General features: G+C 40.8%; 1 protein-coding gene across 5 annotated transcripts in view; it reads left to right on the top strand.

Moving 5' to 3' along the window:
• The window catches only part of SNX19 (sorting nexin 19), a 47,523-nt gene that overhangs the window by 7,179 nt on the left and 16,669 nt on the right, over positions 1 to 23,675 (top strand). For 4 of the 5 annotated variants that reach the window (XM_047070346.1, XM_047070345.1, XM_047070347.1 and 1 more), the window contains exons 5-8: positions 377 to 507; positions 1,761 to 1,857; positions 2,583 to 2,763; positions 5,266 to 5,395. In XM_047070346.1, the coding sequence (XP_046926302.1) occupies positions 377 to 507; positions 1,761 to 1,857; positions 2,583 to 2,763; positions 5,266 to 5,395 (539 nt within the window). Of the gene's footprint in view, positions 1 to 376; positions 508 to 1,760; positions 1,858 to 2,582; positions 2,764 to 5,265; positions 5,396 to 22,082; positions 22,225 to 23,675 lie in introns of all 5 variants that reach the window. The other variant, XR_006960518.1, reaches the window with a different exon arrangement.

The raw sequence follows: 23,675 nt of genomic DNA, 5'->3' as shown, positions 1-23,675 counted from the left end.
ATTTATTCACATCTTGGTGAAAGTATTATTGATTTACAAACTAAAAATTATTCCTTTATATACAAGGAAAGAAATTGAGAAATGAAAAGTATTTCACCAGCCTGTAGAACTCTCAAGGTTTTTATTTATCTCATTGTTTGTTTTGACTTATTTTCCCATGATATTGTTTGTCTTAACTCTGTGAGGAAGAAGATTTTTATGGCCATAGAGAAAAGGGAGAATAGTTGACAGTAAGTCTGCCTGATACCTGACTGTGCTGATGAGTAAGATTCCACTAGCTAGCCTAGCTATCTGCGCATCCTAGTTGCATAAAGCAGCATGAGACAACTGCTCATTTGGTGGTTCCTGTCTGACCCTGCACCTCTGACCCCTGCAGATGGTGGTGAGTGCTATCGTGGACACCTTGAAGACAGCATTTCCTCGCTCTGAACCCCAGAGTCCCACAGAAGAGCTGAGTGAGGCCGAGACAGAAAGCAAGCCCCAGACAGAAGGCAAGAAGACTAGCAAGTAAGAAACCCTTCAGTTATCCAGGGACCCTTTCCAGTTCTCAAGTTGATTGCCAGTCTTCAGCCAAATCCCATCTCCACTTTCAATCCCTAGGATAGAGGAGATGGGTAACACATACCAGTTATTATACAAAACCAGGCTCCACCAACCTAAAGGAGCCTAAGATCCAGCATAGGCATCCCTGATGAATGTTTGTCTCGCCATAGGATTCCAGGACTTAAACTGATCAGGAATTTTTAATTAGAAGGAAAACTCTAGAATACAGATAGTGTCCTTTTCTATTTTCCTGTGAAATTGAGATGTTTCTTTTCTATGAAGAATTAAGGCTGATAACTGATATCTGTTTGCCATCGTTTCTGCAACTCTTAGCTCCAAAGATGCATATACTAGCAATAAACAGGAAGGGGCCAGCTATTGTTTCCTGCACTAGGGTCCCAAATATACCCTTTCAAAGCCAACATGTGGAAGGGAATGGCACCACTCTTAACCTTTAGTGCAAACTTCATATCTGTATCTGGGCCATTATGAAGAGACAGAGAGAAAGACTGAGAGAGAGAGAGAGAGAGAGAGATAATGTGTGTTTATGTGTGTGTTGGAGTGGGGAGAGGGAAGGATAGAGTTTGTATTTTTATGTCTGTATGTCTGACTGTCTTTGTGTACATGTGTCATGTACCAGCAATAACACTCATAATTTTTAGCCTTTTTTTTCTTTTTTTTTTTTTTACTGAGCCCATATTTTGAAAGGTGACCATGATATCTGTGCTTATAAGATCCTTGAAACATTGAGGTTAGCACTTGTGGTCCTTCCCCTGGTTTTATTTGGAATACAAGGAGAATAAATGGATGTGCAAATAGGGTACCAACAGTAACAACTAAAGCCTTGGTTTATTCCACACGTCTCTTTAATCTTTGACAAATTTTTAATGAGAATATAGTATATGCTAGCCATTCTTCTAGCTTATGGGAATACAGCCATGATAGACTGGTCCCTGTTTTACATTAGCAAAAACCCTTTCACAAATGCGTTGTGCACATAGCTTAGTGCAGTGGTTGCACTATGTATTGAGAATTGCCTGACTGTCTGTCACTTGGGGAATTTCAGGGCCAGGTCTCTCCTGGCAACTCTGACCACAGTAAGATCCCTAGAATAAGTATGAGTGTTCTTGTTTTAAGGTATTAATACTTGTCAGTCCTTCATATAGGAATCAAAATCATGCATTACATTCTGTTTCTGCTCGTTGTGTCAATACCAGGTCCAGGCTGAGGTTCTCATCCAGTAAGATTGCTCCAGCACTGAATATAACTGAAGCACCTGAGAAGATTCTCTATTGTTTTCAGGAAGGCAGTGTGGTAAGATAACCAGATGACTCCTGGAATTAATCACTGGGAGGTTGACCCTGCAGTTATAGACAATTGAGACATTCTCTAAAGTTAGGAGGGATGTAGGTGCCTTGCTGAAGGACCTAACCAGCATCTGTGTCTCTAACTTTTATTCTTTTTTTTTAAAAATTTTTTTTAATGTTTATTTCTTTTTGAGACAGAGAGAGACAGAGTGTGAGCTGGGGAAGGGGCAAAGAGAGAGGGAGACACAGAATCTGAAGCAGGCTCCAGGCTCTGAGCACAGAGCCTGATGCAGGGCTTGAACTTACGAACCGCGAGATCATGACCTGAGCTGAAGTTGGACGCTTAACCGACTGAGCCACCCGGGCACCCCTCTAACTTTTATTCTAAAAGTATTTTCTCTGGGTAGTTTGTAATTCCTACTGGCTCTGGGTCAGCAGTTTGACTTCTCAAGCACCATGGGTTTGGAATAAAAGGTGGCAGAATGAGAAGGAAAGCCAGTTCCTGGAAAAGAATAGATGACCCAAATGTGTTTGCAGCAAGTGCAAATACAAAGGCATTGTTTTACTTGCAGTTTTGGTAGAAGCTAAAGACTTTCCTGAGGTAGTCACAGAGTCATTTGGGTTCTGTACTCATGATACTTTTGCAGAGAAGGAACAGGGAAACTCAAGTGCCACAGTTGCTCTCATATATTCCTCATACTTTATGTGATGTGCCACTGGCTCTTTCCTCAGGAGTCAGAGATCCTATCCATGTCTGGGATGGAGTCCTTTATTGAAAAACAGACAAAGTTACTAGAAATGCAGCCAGCAGAAGTCCCAGAAAAAGACCGTGAACAAATCCCCAAAGGTTGTGTGGATGGTTACTTGTCAGATCCAGCCGTGCCAGCCCAAGACCTCAGCACCAGTGATCCGGGTAAGCGACAGGGTCCCTGCTCCTACAGAGAAGGGAGCCATGGTATAGTATACTTGGGACTTGTGACAGTTGGGATTTGTCCATTTAATTTCTCTTCTGTTTAGCTAAGCAAACCATGTGTTAAAAACCAGTGCTTGAGGTGCTCTGCCGAGCCTGGCATACAAAGAAGAATCCGACACAGTCTACAGAGCTGAGTCAAACAGGGGAACAGGGCACAAAAACAGGGAGCTCTGATCCAGCAAGATGAGATCCATGCTTATCGTATCATTATCTTATGTATATTATTTATGGCATGCTTTGGCATCTTTGGACTACTCCCTTTATCTGCAAAACTTCCTTCCTTCATGTCTGTGTCCCCCTCTCCTGGTTTTCTTTCTGCCTCTCATGTAGTTAGTCTCTTAGTCCCATTTGTTGGTTCTCTTACTAGCCTTCCAGAGCTTTATTTTTGGCTCTTTATTCTTATTCTGCATGGTCCCCCTGAGTGATCTCATTTGTACTATTGATTTCAAATCTAACACATGTGCTGATGATGCCTAAATGTTGGATGTTGTCTTTCCACTTGCCTACTAGAAATCTTCACTTAGATATAGCACAGGGCAGCTGAAGTGCAACCTGTGTGAAATGGAATTCTTCCTCTCCCTGGAGCTTTTCCTTCTGTTTTATTTACTGCCATGGCAAGTGATACCACCCAGTGCCCCACCATAGAACAGGAAAGGAGAAGAGGTGAGGATAGGGCAGGTTTGCTTCCTAGAAAAAGTGCAGATGTTTTCTACATGGGCAAAAATGGGAGCCCAGGATATTTGTATGTTTGCTGAGCTACAATTTATAAAAAAGGTTTTCAGTTCCACCAAGACAAAGTTTCCCACAAAGTCTCTTCAAGAAGAGATCACAAAATCTTTAGTTCAGAAGGAAAAAAAAAACAAAAAAGCCGATTTCAACATTGTTTCTTGGATGCCCATGAATAGTCACTTGACCTCACTCTATGGGACCTCTGCTTAACTGTGAGGAAGAAAAAATGAAATTTACAACCCCACCTCTTCACACATGTCTCACTGGGTAAGTAAATAAAGTGTTATAATGGCAAAAGCATCAGAACTGTAAGAAAGATGAAATGGGTAAAACAGTGTAAACAGCCAAAATCAAGGCTGTAAATTTTCAACATCATAACTCTAAAGATATAGTTTATGCCTGAGCTTTTCTTTTAGCCTTAAGAAACTCAAAATTCTCACATGACAGGAAATTCACCATTTTGTTCCAGAGGACTTGGTGCCTTGTTTTGCTTTTTCTTATATTTTCTGCTATGACTAACTGTCACCACATGGTGGCAGCTCTAGGTAAACACTAAACCTGAGAAAATATAATTGAGAAGGGTGACAGATGCTCAGAATGATGCTGTTTCCCAAGGACCTAAATATCCTGTCTTTGAGCAAATGACTGGAAAGTAAACATACCAGTTCTGAACAATTTCCCCTTGAAATGCAGTGCAGAAAAAATATATATATTGGGTAGGATTAAGAAAAAAGTAGGATTCAGTTCTAACAGATTCATCTAAATCTGAAGTCATTAATGTTCTAAAGAACCCTTTAGGGAGAAGAGCTTGGGCAAACTGGCCCAGACAATACCTATTTGTCCTAGACCAACAAAATTATTGTTGATGATTAATTGTAATATTAATCACAGCAATAGCATCAGATTGCTGAGATTCATTCATTCATTCATTCATTCATTCATATATTCCTAGGGATGTCTCTTGGGAGGCAAATCACAGATGACATGGGACCCCTGAACAGGGTTAGAGAACAGATGCTTCCATCCAAGAAATACATCTGTTCAGGAGACTTCAGCTTAGCACGGATGTGAACTCATTTGTGGTCCTCTTTCCAGTCTTTGAAATAGGAAGGAAATCAATAATTGTCATGGCCTATTTTACCAAAGGTATAGTGCTCTTTCTAGAACTGCATGTTATCTCAGAACCAAACTGAAGCCTCCTGGATCCCAACCCAACAGCTCTGTGTAATGGAGACGCTTTCAAAGCAACTTGTTTATAGGAGAATGAATCCTAAATCTTTCCCCAGATCTGCTGCCCACAACATTTCCATGATGCTTTGTGGAAGCCAGTGGAATATAAGGATGGAAGAGACTGGGCCTTGCCAATTCCAGTTAGTCACTAGTTGGGAGCAATTACTTGGAACAGAATGTATTCAGCTCCCTGGAGAGAATACAGAAGAAACAGAAGCTAGGTGGGAAAAATATTTATATGCAAAATCTTTTAGAAAGGCAAACAATATTTACTGAGTGAGGAACATAAACAAAAGAATTATAAAGAAATACAGAGCCTATCACTGAACTTCGTAGATATAAAGTAAACATCTCTTGATTTGAGTAAAGAAGAATTACAGAAATACAAGATGATTGATATAAAGGTGAAGATCCAGTTCATTGAAATATGTTCCACCTGAATGGGTCTCTTCTCAGTTACTTTTGATGCCTTTCATTCCCCAGGAACAGAGACAGAGCTAGCTGACACAGCCCTGGATCTGCTCCTCTTGCTGCTAATGGAACAGTGGAGATGGCTGTGTACAGAAAACATGCAAAAAGTTCTTCGTCTTGCCTTTGGGACCCTAATTCAGAGGTAAGACTGCAGAGTTCTCTATCGTATTAGAGTCTCAAGTTGGACAGGGCTTGGGTGTGAATTCTGAATTCTGCACTGGAGAGGGAAAGTGTCGAGTCCAGGAAACCTGTGGCCATAACGGAAGACAGAGACTCTGTTGTAGGGGTTCAGGGATGAAGACTGCCTGAAGTGTATCAAAAGGCTTGTATTAATCACCTCATTGTCTAAAGAGTGAATGGGTCTGCTTCTATAGGACTTCTGGCATAATCCACCGAGTTACAGACATTGCCTGTGATCTTAAAATACTTCAACTCTTACTACTGGGGGATCCATTCTCCACCCAGTTAAACCCCAAGCCCTACACTGTTCACCTTGTTACAGTGAACATTTCACTGACAGTATGTATTCACTGTGATGATAAATAATGAGAAAGACAAGGCGAAAACAGATCAGTGCTCTGAAAATAAAGATTGTTTTCTCCAAAAGGTGTGTAAATAGTCAACAACTGAGCAAGTACTTCCACAGGATGGTAAGGAATAGTAGTATACTTGGATTTAAAATGTGGATTGTGATCCCAACACCACTTATATCTCTTAAAAGATCTGTGAAAAGATTTATTCTGTGGAACTTTGTGTGGTATCCTCTCCCACCTTCCCCCAGAACTGAGGAGCCCTCTTGTCTACCCTTAGAGTTGTGATCATAATACTGACAACACAGTGTATTAGAGAAATAATGTTTTTTCCCTAAACTAGTCGTCCTCAAGTGAGGGCCAGTTTTCTCCCAGGGGTAGTTGGCAATATCAGGAGACATTTTGAGTTGTCACAACTGGGAAGGGAGATAGGAGACTATTTAATCTAGTGGGTAGAGGCCAGGGATGCTATTACACTACACAGGACAGCACTCTCCCCACTCCCAATTCCCCAAACAACACTGAATCATCCTACCCAAAATAACAGTAGTACAGAGGTTGAGAAACCATGTTCTAGACTACCAGTTCTTTAGGGAGTACACCTGACTTTATATCCTCAGCAACTTACACAGGACCCAGGACATAGAGGATGCTCACTAAATGCCAAATCAAAGATAAACATTTCCTTTCTCATTACCTTCATACTTGAAAGCAGAGTCTGTCTGTGTTGTTTTCAGTCCCTTGTGGATGTTGTTAATTGAGCCTTTGTTTCTCTTCTTCCTCTGTTAAGCTTCCCCTTGCTGATCTTCCAAAATCTTCCAAAATGCTGATCTTTCAAAAAATTGGAAGATCCTAAAACTAGCTAGTATGTGATAATTGATTACCCTCATCCTTGAAGGCATTTACATGACAAATTGGTTTCAAAACACAAGAAAGTATTCAAAGATAAGGATTCATATATGAAAAAGGTAGGAAGAAGTTTACCTGAAGTGTAAATAACTAAGAATATTAAAGGGCTTGAGCCAGTACCAGATAAGGAGAGAGAAATATATTTGGCGATTACAGGCTGATCACTGAAGAAGTAGTATTTTACATAGTCAGGGTTCTTAGAGATCTAAACCAGGGAGATTAAATACAAGGGAATTTCAAACTTGAGAATTCTAAGCCAGATTGCATTTACCTCAGTGGGCAATGATTATAAATTCTCTCGGGATAGGGAAGAGATAAGAGTAAAGTGGAGTGGATGGGATATGCAGAAGTAAATATATTGTGCCCTCTGATCTGAGCAGTTTCTGGGTTTGACTGGTAGACAGTTGTCCAAGCTGTTTGTAGCATTCATCCACTTCACCTTGAAATACTCTTACCTGTCTATCTAGCTGGGAAATTGTTTTGGTCTTACTCCTTAATTCACCAGGCTGGTCAGTAGTGAAGAAAACAGATAGTCTCTACTTTTCACATTTTGTACAGTTTAATGGGGGTTAGAACAGAGGGCCTTATCCACAATCACAAAGCTAATGCATGGTGGAGCCAGAAATCAAATCCAGAAATTCCAAAGCCCAAGTTCTTATCCACACAATATACTACTACTCTGCTATGATTAATTTCTCTGAGCTTTGGTTTCCTCATCTGGAAAATAGGAATAATAATAGTGTCAATCTCAGGTGCGTAGAAGGTATCCAGTAGATGTTAGGTCTTAATTATTTGCACTTCAGAAAAAGGAAAGGATAAAAAAAAATTCTTTTTCTAATTCCTCCAGCTGGTGACCCCAGATTTGTTCTACTTTTACGTCTTCAGGTTGCTCTACCCTATACCCATCTCCTGTAGCAACTGCTATCCCCACTGTGCCTGTGTCTCTGAGTTTTGCAGAATAGAGCTCCTAAACATTAAAGGCTTTGTAAGGGGTTTCTAGGTGACTTTGTGCCAATGGGTTCCTTTGTTAAAGTAACAACTAGAGTATTCCCATGTCTGACATCATGAAGCAGACCACCCAGGTATCTTTCCAGCACAGACAAGTGTAGGTTAAGTATAGAATTCAGTAGTATTTTCCAGGTGCTCCTGGTTACATGGGTGGGGAGAGCTGCTAGACTCAAGTAATGCCTTCATGAGAAGAACTTTGAATCAGGCTTGCTCACCTTTTCGTCCCCAGCCCTTGACACTTCTACTAGAACTACACCTCTAGTTAGCTGGATAGATAGCTGTCTGGTGAATGAATATGAGCAAAACTCACATGGAGCTCACACCATAAACAAAATCAGGGAGAGGGCTTACAACTAAATTTCCCTTGACATTCCTTTAACTTTTTCTTTTTTAATGGAGTGGCATCTCTGCTTGTTAAAGGAGGGAAATTCTGGATGTCTTTAGTGAATTTGAATGAAGCCAAGATGAATCTTGTGCAAGAATAGAATTTTGTGGCTAGTTACTTCCGGAAAACTCTTTGTAACTGTGGTCTGTTATCTTTGTTCATCATAGGTTTTTCCAGGCGATGATATTTTGTCCTTATTCACTTGTCTCATATCCCTTCCTATCAAAAAGTTCCCACTTCTATCAAATGTTATTGTTAGGTCCATTTTGTTTTGTGTTAGCTACAGTGGAAATGGGAACATAGCCAGTTGACACCCTTCACACCCTAAGTCTCCACAGACTAGAATTAAGAGTTTCATCCTTCCCTATTCAAGGCCTTTCATCCTTCCCTAGAAATCATTCCCATCTTTTAAATGATGCACATGGCCCCCTTCTCAAATAGCTGGTGCTGGGTTCACAGTGTTCTTGAAGCGTTTTAAAGGGAGTCAAGGGGTCCCTGAGGGGCTGTCAGTTAAGCATCCGACTTCGGCTCAGGTCATGATCTCATGGTCATGGGTTCGAACCCTGCGTCAGGCTCTGCTGACAGCTCAGAGCCTGGAGCCTGCTTTGGATTCTGTGTCTCCCCACTCTCTCTCACTCTCTGCCCCTCCCCCCACTCATGCTCTATCTCTCAAGAATGAATAAATGTTAAATAAATAAATAAATAAATAAATAAATAAATAAATAAATAAATAAAAGATGGGAGTTAAGAGGTAACCATGGATATCTGGGGAAAGAATTACAATTCCCCTTCCAGAAGTTCGAAGTATCTGTGGTCCGTGGTCTTACACCAGCAAGTTCCCCTGTGCATGGTAGACAGGGAATAGACAGGGCTTACTTCAGGACTCAAAGTGTAGATACTTTGTAGATAACAATGTAGATAACACAATGTAGATAACATTGTCACCTTCAGCGTATTTAGTGCCCAGCAAACCTTTGTTGAGAGTTTACTTTGTGCAGACACTATACTGAACACACAAGCGCATTATATCATTTAATCCCCTCAAAGCCCTGTAGAACAGCTATGATCCCCGTTTCAAAGATGAGGAAGCTAAGGCTTACAAAGAAGTGTGGTTATTTAATCCAGATCACAGAGCTAATAAATATACCACAGGCAGAATCTGAACCCATGTTTGTCTAATTTTCAGCTTAATGACTTTATCTTTTCTTATCAGTTTTGCTCTGGGATTTGAAGGGATTAAAAACCAACAAAATTATTTTGCCTCAGAGTAGTCTACGTTCCCCAAGAGGAAATTTTCAGTCATTTTGTAAAATCCAAACCACATTTCCCTATATGCACATTCTCATGTAACACAAAGGGCCCTGCAGCGTCCTAATCCTAAGGTCATCCCATGTTACATGTCCCCTGAACGGCTTACGCTTCTTTTTATTTTTAAGATGCGGTTTATACAGTGCTACATTCTTGGGCTTTATTTGCTTTGGTAAGCAAATAAGTTGGAATTTGATATCCCCCCAAAGCTACAGCACCTCCCCCACCTCCCCACCACTCCACATACCTTTGTTACTATTACAAGAGGTACAGTGTGGTCCCTGCCTGCTTCAGTGTTGGCCTCTCTGAGACTGTCCCCAGGAAGCACCATGGCTGTTCAGTCTCTGAAACCATAAGTATCTGAGCTGTATCCTTTTGCAGCATACTGAGCTGTCTTTAGTTCTGCACTTTAAAGGTAGTTGGTATTGATGGCACTGATAGCTATTGCCACTTCTCTGGTCATCGTGAACACACTGCAGTTCGGGCATCAGGGACAGAACTGCCATCTAGATTTACATTCATTACCTTCAAATGTCATAATTTTCCAGCCTCCAGCATTATCATCTCTAAGAAAATAAGTTAGCTTCTGCTTTCAACTTTGTTTACTCCCCTTGCTCCCTTAAAAGATCTATATACGTAACTGCCTTGGATGCCAAGGACTCCTGCCAAATCATGAACAGTCACTCCCTCAGTCTCTCTCTAGCCTGCAAAAAAAAAAAAAAAAAAAAAAAAAGGAGAGTAAATTCAACCTCATGACCCCTCCTTCTAAGCCAAGGTTGGAAGAGTTCTGGTCTGAGCCAGGCTTCATAAATCTCCCTTGATTGTTGATGTTGTTGATGGTGTGGAGAGAGTGGGGGAAGGGAGCTAAAGAGAAGTTAGATGCCCAAAAAAGGCATTGTTAAGTCAAAGGGAAGTCTTGCACGCATGCGCGCCTGACCTCGTATGTAAGCTTCCGTGCTGGGAACATCCAATTATGTAAGAAGAAGCACTCCTTGTTTGGAATTAGAGACAAAGGGAGGGGAAGAGGAGTGGGGGTAGCAGTCTAAGCCAAGAAGTGAATCCAGCTTGTGCAGACTGCTCATGTCCGAAAACAGAAGAAACTTAACAGTATCCCTGCATGCATCAGAATCAGGGTTAAGAAATTGGACAAGTACTCAGATATGACTAGGCTGGAGGGAAGGAGGAGAGATGTACTGTGCTCCATTGATGGTAGAAGGTTTGGGGCAGGAAGACCCAGCCAAGGTAAGGGGTGAGATTATTATGGAGTCCTGATGTAGAGCAAAGGAATGAGAAGAAGCTGGACTGGTTCCCTGCTTGGATGCCCAGAGCAGTGATCTGATAAAAATATGAGGCAGGCTAGCAGTAGAGTACACGAATGCCACGTCTCGTGGCTCTGCCCTCCCCATGGCCCCGAAGATGGCATCAGACTCTGTGTCAAAAGGGCAGCAGACACATTCTTGGCATCTACATCAGGATTTCTTAAAGAGTGAGTGAGTGAATGTGTTTGTGTGTGTATGTTGAGGGGCACGTGGGAATGGAATAGTGTGGTAAAAAGAGTAGGGAAAAGGGAAGAAGGTTCTGTGATCTGTGGGCAAAGAGACTAGTTATGTTAAGTCAGGAATTATATGGAGATGAAGAAGAAAAGAAAGAATGTGTCAGGTTTAAGGAGTCCGACAAGCAGTGCACTTGAAAATTAAATGGATGAAAAAATTACATGGCAGGCACTGGACTTTATGCCAGGCCATGGACTCATTTTCTTAGAAAACCAATCTCTATAGATTATCTCCAGGGAAAATCAGAAGGTGTATGGGGAGAGAGTAGAGGAGCATTGGAGAGGCTGTGCTGCCAGGCAAGAATGTGCATTTTCCAGAAAGACAATTATGAATGGCTGACCGTGTACTCTTTTGCCTCCACTAATTTTCTTAGGTCACTCCAGAGTCTTAGGTGCTCTCTAAGAGGAATCTATTCAAGAGCCTCTTTCTCAGTGGGCATGTCTAGGTAGCAGATGGATAAAGGGTCTTTCTGACATTGGTTATATCTTAAGGGGGGAACATCAGGCCTGCCACCAAAGGGTACAAGTAAGTGCAACAGGAAAGGAGCTAACATTTGTTAAATACTAACTATACCAGGTAAGCAGCCATGTACTTCAGGTACTAATGTGCAGTGCAGTTCTGTGAGATAGACATATATTTACACATTTTACAAGTGAGGAAAATGATATTTGGATTAAATAACCTTCCCAGAATTATAGAGCTAGTAAGTATCACACCCAGGATTCCACTTCAGTCATCCTGGCCTCAAAGCCTATGAAATTGCTGCTGCTCCATACTGCCTCCCTACTCTGCAAGCTTCCTCACCAAGGCGTGACCACTAGAATTGGCCTTGCAAGTTCCTGTGCCTTATTTCCATCTAATCTCTCTTGCTTTCCATCTGACTAGAGTGAGGGACACATGCACATGATGGTAGTATATAAATTCATTTCCATCTGAATATTTCTGATTTTATTCTTAAAACACTCCTGGATCAGAGATTGCATAGTTTCCCTTAGGGTCCCTGTTCTACATCCTATTCCCAGTCAGAAAAAGATTTTCAGAGTTAAGATTCAGAGTTTCTCAAGAAACGCAAATTACAGCTTTCTCCTTTGCCCCATAAACTTCTCTTTTGATTCAGCTTTGGTGCCTTGTGGTTTCTTACACTTGATCTCTTTCTACACACAATTTCTGTAGAAAATAGCATACTTTTGTAAGAGCCCCAGATATAAAATTATCTCAGACTAAGTCTTCAAATTTTCCTGTCAGATTATTTTCTGGCCCTCTCATTATTGACTCAGGCAGTTTTTAGAGTTGCTGAAAATAATATTTTGCACTGATGGCTTTGGATTAGATTGTATTGTGCTTCCTTGGGGAAAAGGAACATCGTTTGTCTTACGCTTCTTCCACTAGACCTTGACAAAGGTCTCAACTTCTATAGATTGTGCCAGGATGGGCCACAGCAGTCTCTCCTATTATGAGTGGCCTCCCTGTCAGATTTCTTAGGTGCCACTTACCCTACACCCATCTTAGGATAAAGACTTCATGCCTTTTCTATTATATACTGACAGTTTCTACTTGAATACCTCTTTAAAGTTTTAACAGATAGGTGGTACCTGACTGGCTATGTGCCTATGCCTGTGGGTTTTTGCACTTCTGTATATAAATTCTCATACACTGAAACACAGAGGCAGAATTGATCATTGCATCAGTTATGAATAAAACAGTATCATGAGGTATTTCAACCTCAAAACCTTCTTTCAAGGCACATTACTTGTATCTCTTGTCCATCTATAACTACAAATTGAAACCCAGGGCACCTGGGTGGCTCAGTTGGTTAAGTGTCCAACTTCAGCTCAGGTCACGATCTCACGGTTTGTGACTTCAAGCCCCACATCAGGCTCTGTGCTGATAGCTCAGAGCCTGGAGCCTGCTCCAGATTCTGTGTCTCCCTCTCTCTCTGCCCCTCCCCCACTCCTGTTCATTGTCTCTCTCTCCTTGTCTCTCTCTCCCTCTCTCTCTCTCTCTCTTTCTCTCAGAAATAAATCAACATTTAAAAAAAATTAAAAAAACAAATAGGAACCCAAGACAGTTTTGAAGGACAGTTTCAGACTGTCCGTATCCTGAGAGTGGGGACTCTGTCTTATTCATCATTCTGTCATAAGTACCTAGCTATATATGTAGAAAGCACTTAACAAATTTATGTCATATGAACATCTTCCTACCACTAGTGAGAATTGCAGGGATTCCTCAGTAGTGCTAGGGGACAAGAAACACAAACGTGAACTGAGCCTCTGTTATATTCCTCCCCCGCAGCTCTAAGTGAGCAACTTGAATTCCCATAGCCATGGTTGAGCCTGAGAAGAGGGTTTTCCTTTGGGCCTTTCAGGCCTTCTCCTATCCTGCTTGCACTCTCCTTTCCGAAAGAACATAGTGCCCTCTCCGCCCTGGGCCTCCCACTGTAAGACCCATACAGGCTTGACCTCTCTGGAAGTGTCTCCTGCTGTTGTACCTTCTCAGCCCCTTTCCTTCCACACAGGGAAGTAAGAATATGTGCTTTGAAGTCAGACAGATCTGAATTCAAATCCTACTACTTTGTGTCTTACTGTCTGTGTGACTTAGACAAGTCACGTAACCTCCCTCTGCCTCAGTTACTCTCCAAATGGAAATAAGAGTTCCTAACTCATGAAGTTAGTTGGAGAATAAGAGATGATAATGAAAGCCTCTTGATGTGAGCCTGGCACAGGGCAGCATCACCCATGACTTCTCACCCATCTTTATAAGGTCCATGTTCCATTTCCTTGGGGATTTTGACTTGCTGGGGCAGTAACATATCTGAGGTAGAGAATATGTTTACATTTCAACATCTTTCTGGAGAGGTCTTTCTACTGTGCTTGCTTTGTGATCTGCAGGGCCTCTTTCTTCATATGATCTATCTATGCGCTCCATGCTACCTTACATACTTAAAGTCTCCCCCAGTCATATCCAGAGCAGAACCTCCGAGTTTCTTCAGAACCAGGGGACTGCCCTGTAATGTAGATGCTCCTAACCCTCTTCACTTGCTTTCTAGAAAACTAACTTTATGTTCTTGTTATGGTGACCTCTTTACAAATAATTTTTGAAAAGTCTAAGATTTGATACCTCTGTGCTAGCCCTTCAGATCTAATGTGTGACTGTTTCTACTTTAAGGTCCTTTCAGCCTAAGAGAAGAAATAACCCATATGAAACAATTAGAAATATTGAATAATGTGAGGCCAAATGACACTGGATATAGACTGTAAACACAGTACAAAACAAATTAGAATTCTTGGGGCTAAAGGCTTTATAAAGGAAAGTAAGTGTTTAAAGCTGTATGTGAGATGGGTGTCAGTTAGGTTTAGCATAAAGAATAGTACAGACACTGAACATTTTAAGGAGAGGAGGGGCATTATTTCTACTTTAAATAAAAAGTAAACTTTAAACGTATTTTGAATATCTTCATCCACTCCCTCTCTGAGAGAGACAGAGACAGATACAGAGGAAGTGTTTGGGTGAGAGAATCTTCATGCGCACAGAAGACAGAAAGATCATTTTGACAAATACATCTTGGAAAGCCCAGCAAGAAGCTGAGGGAATTAGAGCAGGAATTCTCCCTCTAGGCACCAGGTGGCACTGCAAGTTAAATTGTGCCCATTTGCCTTCTTTGAGGGAGGATTTATTTTGCAACTACAGGTCCTTGTCTTGGTGGTGATAGGAACAGAAACCATTCCCTGCCTTGCTCCATGATTCAGAAGCTACTTATCTGCCCTCTACTCTGGGCCACTGACTTTTAGATGAGCCTGTTTCTTTTATCTTTCACCCTCTCCCCTCTCTCTGATCGGTCTTCAGTGTACACTTGCTTCTCTGAGCAGTATGTACGGCCAGAAGTTGCCCGTTTGAGTGCATTCCACCCCTCAAGCGTTCAGTGCTGGAGCTGATTCATCAAGAACAGTTTTAACTCAGAAACCCAGAGTAAACCAGAGAGCCTACAGTGATTAAACCAGCTGGACATCTGAAGTTGAAAAAATCTGTTGCTACTCTCTATAAGCTAGTTGGTCCTATACTCAAGGCCTTTTTAGATACCAGAATCCTAGATATATATGTCACTAAGGTAGACATTGTCAATGCTAGATTGCACTGATATTGGGAATCTTATAAACCTCTTAAATGATCAAGGGTATTTTGTTTTGCTTTCAGCCATGGATGGAGATCATTTGTCTCTTTCCTGTTGACTTGGTATTGGAACACAGCCATATGTTAACGCTTCAGGTTTGATCTTTACCTCTGTCTTTAGACAGAGACTTCACCAAGTGCCCTGTGGAGGAATAGACCTGTATGGTACTAGAGTAGGGAGGTAGTAGGGGTGACCCGGTGGGAAATACACCTTAGTCTAGTGCTGTAATTATGGCACCGGAGATTTTCTTTGGGGGAATTTAGCCCTTCCTCAGTAAATATATAATCTCTATAACATGGTATGCTTGGTATGGAAATGCAGCTTCAAGGTAAGCCCCTTGACCACCTCCTTCTCTCTCCCCCTTGTTTTCTAACCACAAGTGGTGCCCCCAAAATCCCTACTATGTGGACATCTGGAGTCACCACAGCTCTATTCCATATCCTTAGGATCAGAATGGATAACCTTCTATTTGGAAAGGTTTTAAAATTCAGCCTATAGACAAGAAACTGAAAACAACTACCTTTGGGTTACTCTTCTACCCCTTGTTCTTTTTAGCCTTTTCCAGCTTCCTCCACCCATTTTCACAGTATAATTTGGAACCCTACTATGTCTACTTATTTAAACCCAATCCCTAATTCTCTTCCAGATCATGGCTAAGCATACTTTAACCTGAGATCTAGTAGAAGTTGGGAGCCAGTCACATCATGTAGAGCACACACTTACCACTTTTCCATCCTTCAGTTCTCCCTCCTTCTTCCTCTCCAATAGTGGTGGGGTTTGCTCAGAGCAGAACCTGGGCATCCTTCTGTGAGGTAAACTCAACCAGGAACAACAGGGGTTTAGTTGTCAAGACAGCAGTGAAATTCCTGCCTTCTGCCCTCCTTTGTGCCCTTGCCTTTCTTTCCAGGGCTCCAGTTCTAAGCATTCCTCTCCGTCTCCCTGTCCTTTCCCCTCCATAGACTCAGTATTCTTCTGAATGGGTGCCCATTTTAATCAGCCTTCCCTTTCGCTGCCTTCCTGCCTTACGTGCTGAGAAAGAAAGGCTTAGCTGCCTGGTGACTGAGAATGACCCAAGCTTGCTGTTCACATGGGAGTGAGGAAAGAAGGAAAGAGAGATTTTGGATCCTGCAGTCCAGTCCTTGCAGTGAAAGTTGCATTGTTTAGTATTATTGAGGTCTTGCTTTAGGAAGGATTCCAAAATATAATCTTCAAATTACCCATAAGCCCCTGTGGTTTCTCTCCAATCTTCTTAAACACACAGGACAAAAATGGTTCACTGTTCTAATATTTATACCCCTAAGCCTGCCAGGAGGAGAGTCAGTTTGCAAAAGGGAAAACTAAGGCATGAAATGCAAAGCTCACTCAGGACTTTTCCATCATTAACTTTGTGAAGAAGGTAAGGCAAGAATTAGCCCATTTTATTAAGAACGAAGCCAGAACTCTGGTCATTCAAGTGGTCAAGCCAGGTTCAAAACTGTGGCTTTCCAGTGTTATTTCCAGTCATTATAGCACACTGCTTGTGTGAAGCCTTTGTAGCTGTGGCCACTGAATGTGTCTTTTCCATAGAAGAGTATGAGCTAGTTTATACTCAGTATTGCCTTGAAAACTGTGGTGACAGAGGAATCTCTTGGGCTTGGAGAAAAGACATGGACTGTTCTAGAGATGCTAAGGAGGCTGCTGGTTGTGAGGCAGATGTTCTGCTGCTTCTTTTACATGGATCAAACAAAGAGCACAGGCAGTTGTCCAAGAAGCATGACTTTGATTTTGCCTAGCCTTAGAATCTATCAGCTGTGACTTTTCAGGGCTGGATTATGGTGCATTAGCAGCATTATATGTGGCTGAGAAAAGTTGATGGGAAGGTCTTCAGAGGTATACTAGATTTGTGTAACCAGCTTTCAAACTGGAATCCTAAGGGTGTCACAATCCTCAAATCTAGAACAAATTTCTAGAGCTCTCCCTTTGCAATTAGTCTCATTTATCCCATGAACACAGAACCCCTCAAGTGTCTTCCTCTCATTCTGTATTTGTTAGAAAGATAACCTGACCCTTGCTTTTGGTCACTTTTTACCCAGACGTTCTGCTATTTTCTTCTTCTTACTAGTTTCAAGTAATGGGCTGGAATCCGTTTGATGCTGCTCCATCCATCAGGGCAGTTCCCAAAATACAAGTGACTCACAGTCCTCTTAACCCCTTTGCTTTTGCTTGACTTTCAGTTTCTTCCATCCTCTGGGCCTATTTGCCAGGAAAAGTGACAAAAACATAGACTGCTGGCAGGTGTCTCTCTTCTCTAGGCTTTATAGAGTGTGCCACATACGAAGCATGGCTGACCCAGTCCCTTCCTTCTACCTCTCTTGCCTTCCAGGGGAATACATAACCAGAGGTGAATTGCATGGATTATTCATGGTTTTTTTGTTTGTTTTTGTTTTTGAGAGAGAGTGCACAAGCAGGGGAAGCACAGGGGGAGAGAGAGAGAAAGAAAGAGAAGGAGGGAGAGAATCTTAAGCAGGCTCCATGCCCAGCACAGATCTTGACATGGGGCTTATCTTGCAACCATGAAATCATGACCTGAGCCAAAATCAAGAATCAGACACTTAATCGACTAAGCCACCCAGGCGCCCGTCATGATGAACTCTTAATTCTAGCTCAGCTGACTTACTACCTGGGATACTTACAACATTTACCCTATACCTGGTGTGTTGGAACACAGTTTAATTTTAATGTTAACCTAAATAAAAGATTATTAGGAAAATAAATCTGCCTAATATTTATGTAAATACATATAAAATGCCAAATACAAAGGATTTCTAGATTGTCCACAATTTTTTAATCTCTGTCTTCTTCCATAAGCATGAATAATGAGGAGCTTACTATTCTTTTCTATTCTTACTGTTCTTTTCCTGCTTTAAGTTTTGGGATATTTGCCTTTTCCAAAGCTTATTTTGAGCAGTGTGCCATGCTTTTAGACCATTGTCCCATAGGGAGCATTAATTCCCTTAGTAACTAACATTTATTGATTACCCTCTGTGCTAGACACTTCATTAAGTGATCAAAATACAAAAAAGACCCCAAATTCCTACCCTACAAAGTTTAATATCCAGTTGGAGGTGCAATATTATAAATTAGGAATTAGAGTACAAAGTTAGGACTTTAACAAGGACCCTGTAGGTGATTAAGAGAAGTGATAAAGTAATGAACAATGAGAGGCCCAGAGCAGGCTCACAGGAAGATGACTTCTGAGGCAGGATTGAAAGGAGTAGGGAAATGGAGAGCAGACACTGGAGAACAAAGTATTGATGGCAGAGCAGTAAACAGCCTGATGTTTTATGGTACTCGAAGAAGTCAGGTATGATTAGGAATATATGACGTGCAACGAGAGTGGCCAGATTACATTGAAGAGTCTGATGGGTGCCAACTCATACAGAGCCTTGTGAGCCATTCAGAGAACGTCAAGTTTGTCCCCCATTTGTGGGGAAGCTTCTTAGAAAATGTAAACAGGTGATGACATAACTGACTTTGTAACTTAGAAAAATCACCTAAATAGCGCTGCAGAGGATCAGTTGTAGGAGGCAAAGTTAGCACCAGGGAGACAAATTAGGAAAGGGTTGTACTGACAGCAATGAAAGGTGATGAGGAATTGTGATAGAGATGGGAAAGGTTGAAGAATTCGTGAGATGGAGGAGGTAGGATCACCTAGATTTACTAATTGTTTAAATCATTGGTGTTGCAGGGGTGTATGTGGATTCAGAACAGGGAAAAAGAGAAAGAATAACTCTGTTTTCCAGTGTGTAGATTGAGAAGCATGACTGATAGGACAGTATGACATCTTTCCATACAGCACATCTGACTTGTGCTTAAAAAAGTCTGCGGCTGCTCATTAAATCAATAGATTTTTATCTCCTTTTGTGTAAAAATAAGTGATGATATATGAGGAAACATGGACTATATCCCTAGTCATTTTGAGATTTTTAATAGAATACTTAGAGACCCAAGAGCCCAGATTATATTTTCATCTTTTCTTCTGTCTATAAGTTCTTTTGTCTTTGGAAGAAAAAAGGAAATGTGGAATGTATAGCTGGTACAAAGGGAAGATTTTCAAATTTTCTGTTCTTTGGCACATGATACTCACATGGTGGACTCCTGACTATCAAATAGAGCATAACTCAAGGATAATAGAATGTACATGGCGGGAGACCTGTCAATTCAGTGAAGAGCAAGAAGGTAAAAAAAAATTTTTTTTAGATAAAGCTAACACTGCATATGAGAACAGACAGAGAATGAGATAAGGAATATTACTGTTTTATATGCCATAATAATGAGTTAACTCAAAATTTTAACACTCAAAGTTACCATGAGAATCGTGGAATAAAATTGATTCAGTATTTGATGGCTTGTTGTATGACTGGCACTATTATAGTAAATGCTGAGGAAGATATCAAAATGAATTCAGTAAGATCCCTTTCCACAGAACCTTACAGTCTATTCTTTTGGCACCTACAAGAAGCTCAACCAATTTGTGTGGAATAAATGGAATAAACAAACTAAACACAGAATTCCAGTGAGGAAAGGAAAGAATCAAAATCAGATGAAAGGGGGCGCCTGGGTGGCGAGTCGGTTAAGCGTCCGACTTCAGCCAGGTCACGATCTCACGGTCCGTGAGTTCGAGCCCCGCGTCAGGCTCTGGGCTGATGGCTCAGAGCCTGGAGCCTGTTTCCGATTCTGTGTCTCCCTCTCTCTCTGCCCCTCCCCCGTTCATGCTCTGTCTCTCTCTGTCCCAAAAATAAATAAACGTTGGAAAAAAAAAAAAAAAAAACTTTAAAAAAAAAATCAGATGAAACCAGCTTCGTTAACTGAGATCAGATTCTAGAAGTATGCATATATTTAAAAAGGGGGCAGAAGGGAGGACACACACTGAGTAATGCAAAATAGTAGCAATAGAACTAATAAGAATGGTGTCCAGTAAGCTTAAACTCAGAGTTGAATTTATGGATAAATGTTAGGGGTAAAGCCTTTAAAAAACAACAACATGAAAAACAAGAAAAGCAAAGAAAGTAAGTTAAATTGTTTGAAACAGATGCTGTAGTATTCACTGGCTACCTTGAGAAAGCATTTATTCATCTGTTCAACAGTAAATTGACCTGCTGTATGCTAAGCTGTTTAATTTCTGTTTGTTTGTTATTTTTTTCTTGTCAAGGAAAATGGTTTGACAAGAATTGGACAGACATGATTAAACTAGAAGACTAAAATAGAAATGCAGATAAAAGAGCACTTAACCTATTTTGAAGCTCCCATACCTGACCCAGATGAATTATATTCTGTGGAACTGAACATTTGTATTTATCATTGAAGACCTAAGTTCATTAAGAAAATTGGCATATAGGATGTGGTGGGTTGGAGGTGGACAAATATTTTGCCTTTTAAAAAATGGATACAGGTCATTAACCCTGATATTTATCTCTAGAAATTTCAGAAGCAGATTATTAAATAGATGTTTTGTGAACATGCTTGGAGGGAGAAATGGCGAGCCCCAGAAACCAGTATGTGTTCAGTGGGAACGTGCCCTGCCTTATTAGCATAGTTTCTGTCTTTCTTTGGCAGGATTATTAAACCATTACATTGCATTGGTTAGTAAATTGTAGGTGGATTTCCACAAGCTTTGGCCATATTCTTATAATATCCATGTGGAAAAAAATGGGCATATGTGGCCTGAACTATAGTACTTTTAAGTGATTCACAGCTAGTTGAGTTTCTCTAGCCCAAGATATCTATCTAACAAACTGACGGCCTCCTGGAGGGAAATTTTTAGTGATAGAGCATTTTTCTTGTTCTTATCCTGGTCAATTTTTTCATCAGTAAATTTGCAAGTAATTGTAATCTTAGAGGTATAATTAATACTCTGGATGACAAAAATCAAGTTTCAAAAGGTTAAAATAATAGGTCAAAACCAACAAGGTGTATTTAATAGAAATAAATGTTATAAATTAGAATTTAGATTTTAGATTCAAAAATTGCACAAGTACAGAAGGGCAAGACTAGGCTTAACAGAGAAGCATGTGATTTTTTGTTAAAGTACATATGTGGAACTAGGGTCCTAGTTGACTGCAAAACTCAGTACGAGTCAGTGCTTTGATATGTGTGCCCAAAAAGCCAACACAGTCTTTGTATTAATAGAAGTATAGTATATGGATCAAGGAAGGCACTAATCCTCTGCATTCTTTCATTCTTTGCTGGTCAGGGCACATCTGGAGGTTGTGTTTTGTTCTGGGTACTCCATTTTAAGAGAGAATAGAAAGCAGCACACACCCAGAGGTTGGAACCAGGATGAGGAATCGTTCATTTCTCTCCTCCATTCTTTAGACCTTTGTTGAGTGTATTCTGTGTGCTCAACTTTGAGGTTATCAGAATCGTGGATATATAACTTGTAACAGAGACTTAGGGGAGAAATAGCAGTTGAGTTTAAAAATGCAAAGTGTTTGTTCAGGAACTCTGCCCATTTTTAATTGGATTACTTAGGTTTTTTTGGTGTTGAGCTGTGTAAGTTCTTTATGTACTTTGTATATTAACCCCTTATTGGATATATCACTTGCAAATATCTTCTCTTATTCAGTGTTGTTTGTCATTTTGTTGATGGTTTCCTTCACTGTGTGCAAAGGCCTTTTTATTTTGGTGTATTACTGATAGTTTAATTTTGCTTTTATTTCCCTTGCCTGAGGAGACATATCTAGAAAAATGTTTCCATGACCAATGTCAGAGAAGTGACTGCCTGTGTTTTTTTCTAGGGTTTTATGGTTTCAAGTCTCACATGTAAGTCTTTGAAACATTTTGAAAGAGATATGACCTGGTAACTTTAAAATTCCTGTTTTTAACTCCAGAGGGTAGAAGCAAGACAATGACCAGAAGTTACAACGAGGCAGTTTTTGGTTGCCAATATTTAAGAAGCATGTCTAATAAATTGCAGTTATCCTTTTCAGGAATTAAGCAACTTCCCCAAAGTCACATTCCTAATTGGTGGCAGAGCTAAGATGAAAGCCCAGCTTTCTGGATTCACGGACCAGAACCCTTGGGCTCTGCCATGATGTTACACAGGAGATTTCTACTCTGGGAGGAGGTGAGGTAGGGATTGCCTGTTTCCTTCCAGCTATGAAGTTGTATGTTCTTATTATAAACCTTTTGCTATGCAGTAGTCCTTTTTGGTTCTCTGTTTTCATGTGTGAATTGGTTAGATTATTGGAATAGATCACCTCCAAGGTTAAACAGATGATTTCTTTAATTTCCTTCCTTGATTCAAAATGCTTCAGTTTGTAATGCATAATAGTCTTACAACTGTAACTTGTTCATTTCTAATCAAAAACAAAAACTGTGGCTAGATACAGAAGTGTGGAACTCAGGATTCTTAAATCGTGGTGTTTAGGCCATATGTAGTCTTCCCTTGAAGCACGTGTTTTAAAGATGTGGATCCATTATTTAAAACATGAAAGCAAAAATCAAAGAAGAAATTGTGTAGACTCCATGGCCATTTTAGATTTCACAATAGTCACTAGAAAAAAGAAACAGGAGTTTCTGGCCCTCAAAGTTCATTTCCTCCCCATTCTTCTTCCAACACAGAGCAGGAAAGGATGGTGACCTAGATACACAGTCAGAGAGCAACAATGCTGAACTTTCTCAGACACAACTGAGTAACCTGGGTCTGGCCAGTTCTAGGACCAAGAAGGCTAGTGAGAGCTGACACGGAGGAACTGTCTGTAAACAAAAGAAGGGGCAATGGCAGGAAGGCAGAGGCCTGGGAAAGGAATCAGAGGGAAGAGAAGTGTTACTTTTATCAGGTGTGATACTGGCAAAAATAACTTGTTTAATGGGAAATGCCCTGGATCCACACCATCACCCTCAAGATCTCCTTTCTCTCCACTCTGTACGTTGGGGCTACTGAATTAATGAGCAAATACTCATAGGACTGTGGGTACAGAACACAATGTTCATGGTTTATGCCGTTGTAAACATTTTACAGGGTACTTGGAGGATGGGTGGAGGGTGGGGAGTGTTTCCAGGAGGCTAAAAATGTAGCTTGGGCTTTTTCCCCCATTTCTTGGAACTCCTCATTCCTTATACTATATCAATGTTTTTCTAACTATTTTTAAACTTCAACCCACAGTAAAAAATGCATTTTACAACAGGACCCACTGTGAACACAACACATGCATGCACACACATCAGTAGGTCCATGTATGAAACAAAAGAGTCCCAAAGCAGGAAATACACTTCTATGTATTCTAAGCTGTTTCTACTTAGATGTTTTTAAATGTTGTCACAAACCAGAGTTGAGTACATGGCCACCTCTAATGCTGTTCAGAATTTGAGAAATACCGTGCTACAGCCACCAGAGTTGAAATGACTTTGGAAGTAGCCTGACACATGGCAGCCAAGACCCTAGGTCTAAGTCAGTGATTCCCAACTGGGGAAGGTTTTGTCCCTCAGAGGAGATGTGGCAATGTCTGGAAATGTTTGTGATTGTCACACAAGAGGTATCTGGGAGGGCAGAAATGCTTCTAAGTGTTTGATAACGCACA

The sequence above is a fragment of the Lynx rufus genome, unplaced genomic scaffold (assembly GCF_022079265.1).
Source record: "Lynx rufus isolate CCGP_SWC_20201006 ecotype Redwood Valley unplaced genomic scaffold, mLynRuf1.p SCAF_9, whole genome shotgun sequence".
NCBI lineage: Eukaryota > Metazoa > Chordata > Mammalia > Carnivora > Felidae > Lynx > Lynx rufus.
This window is presented reverse-complemented; position numbering and strand designations above follow the sequence as displayed.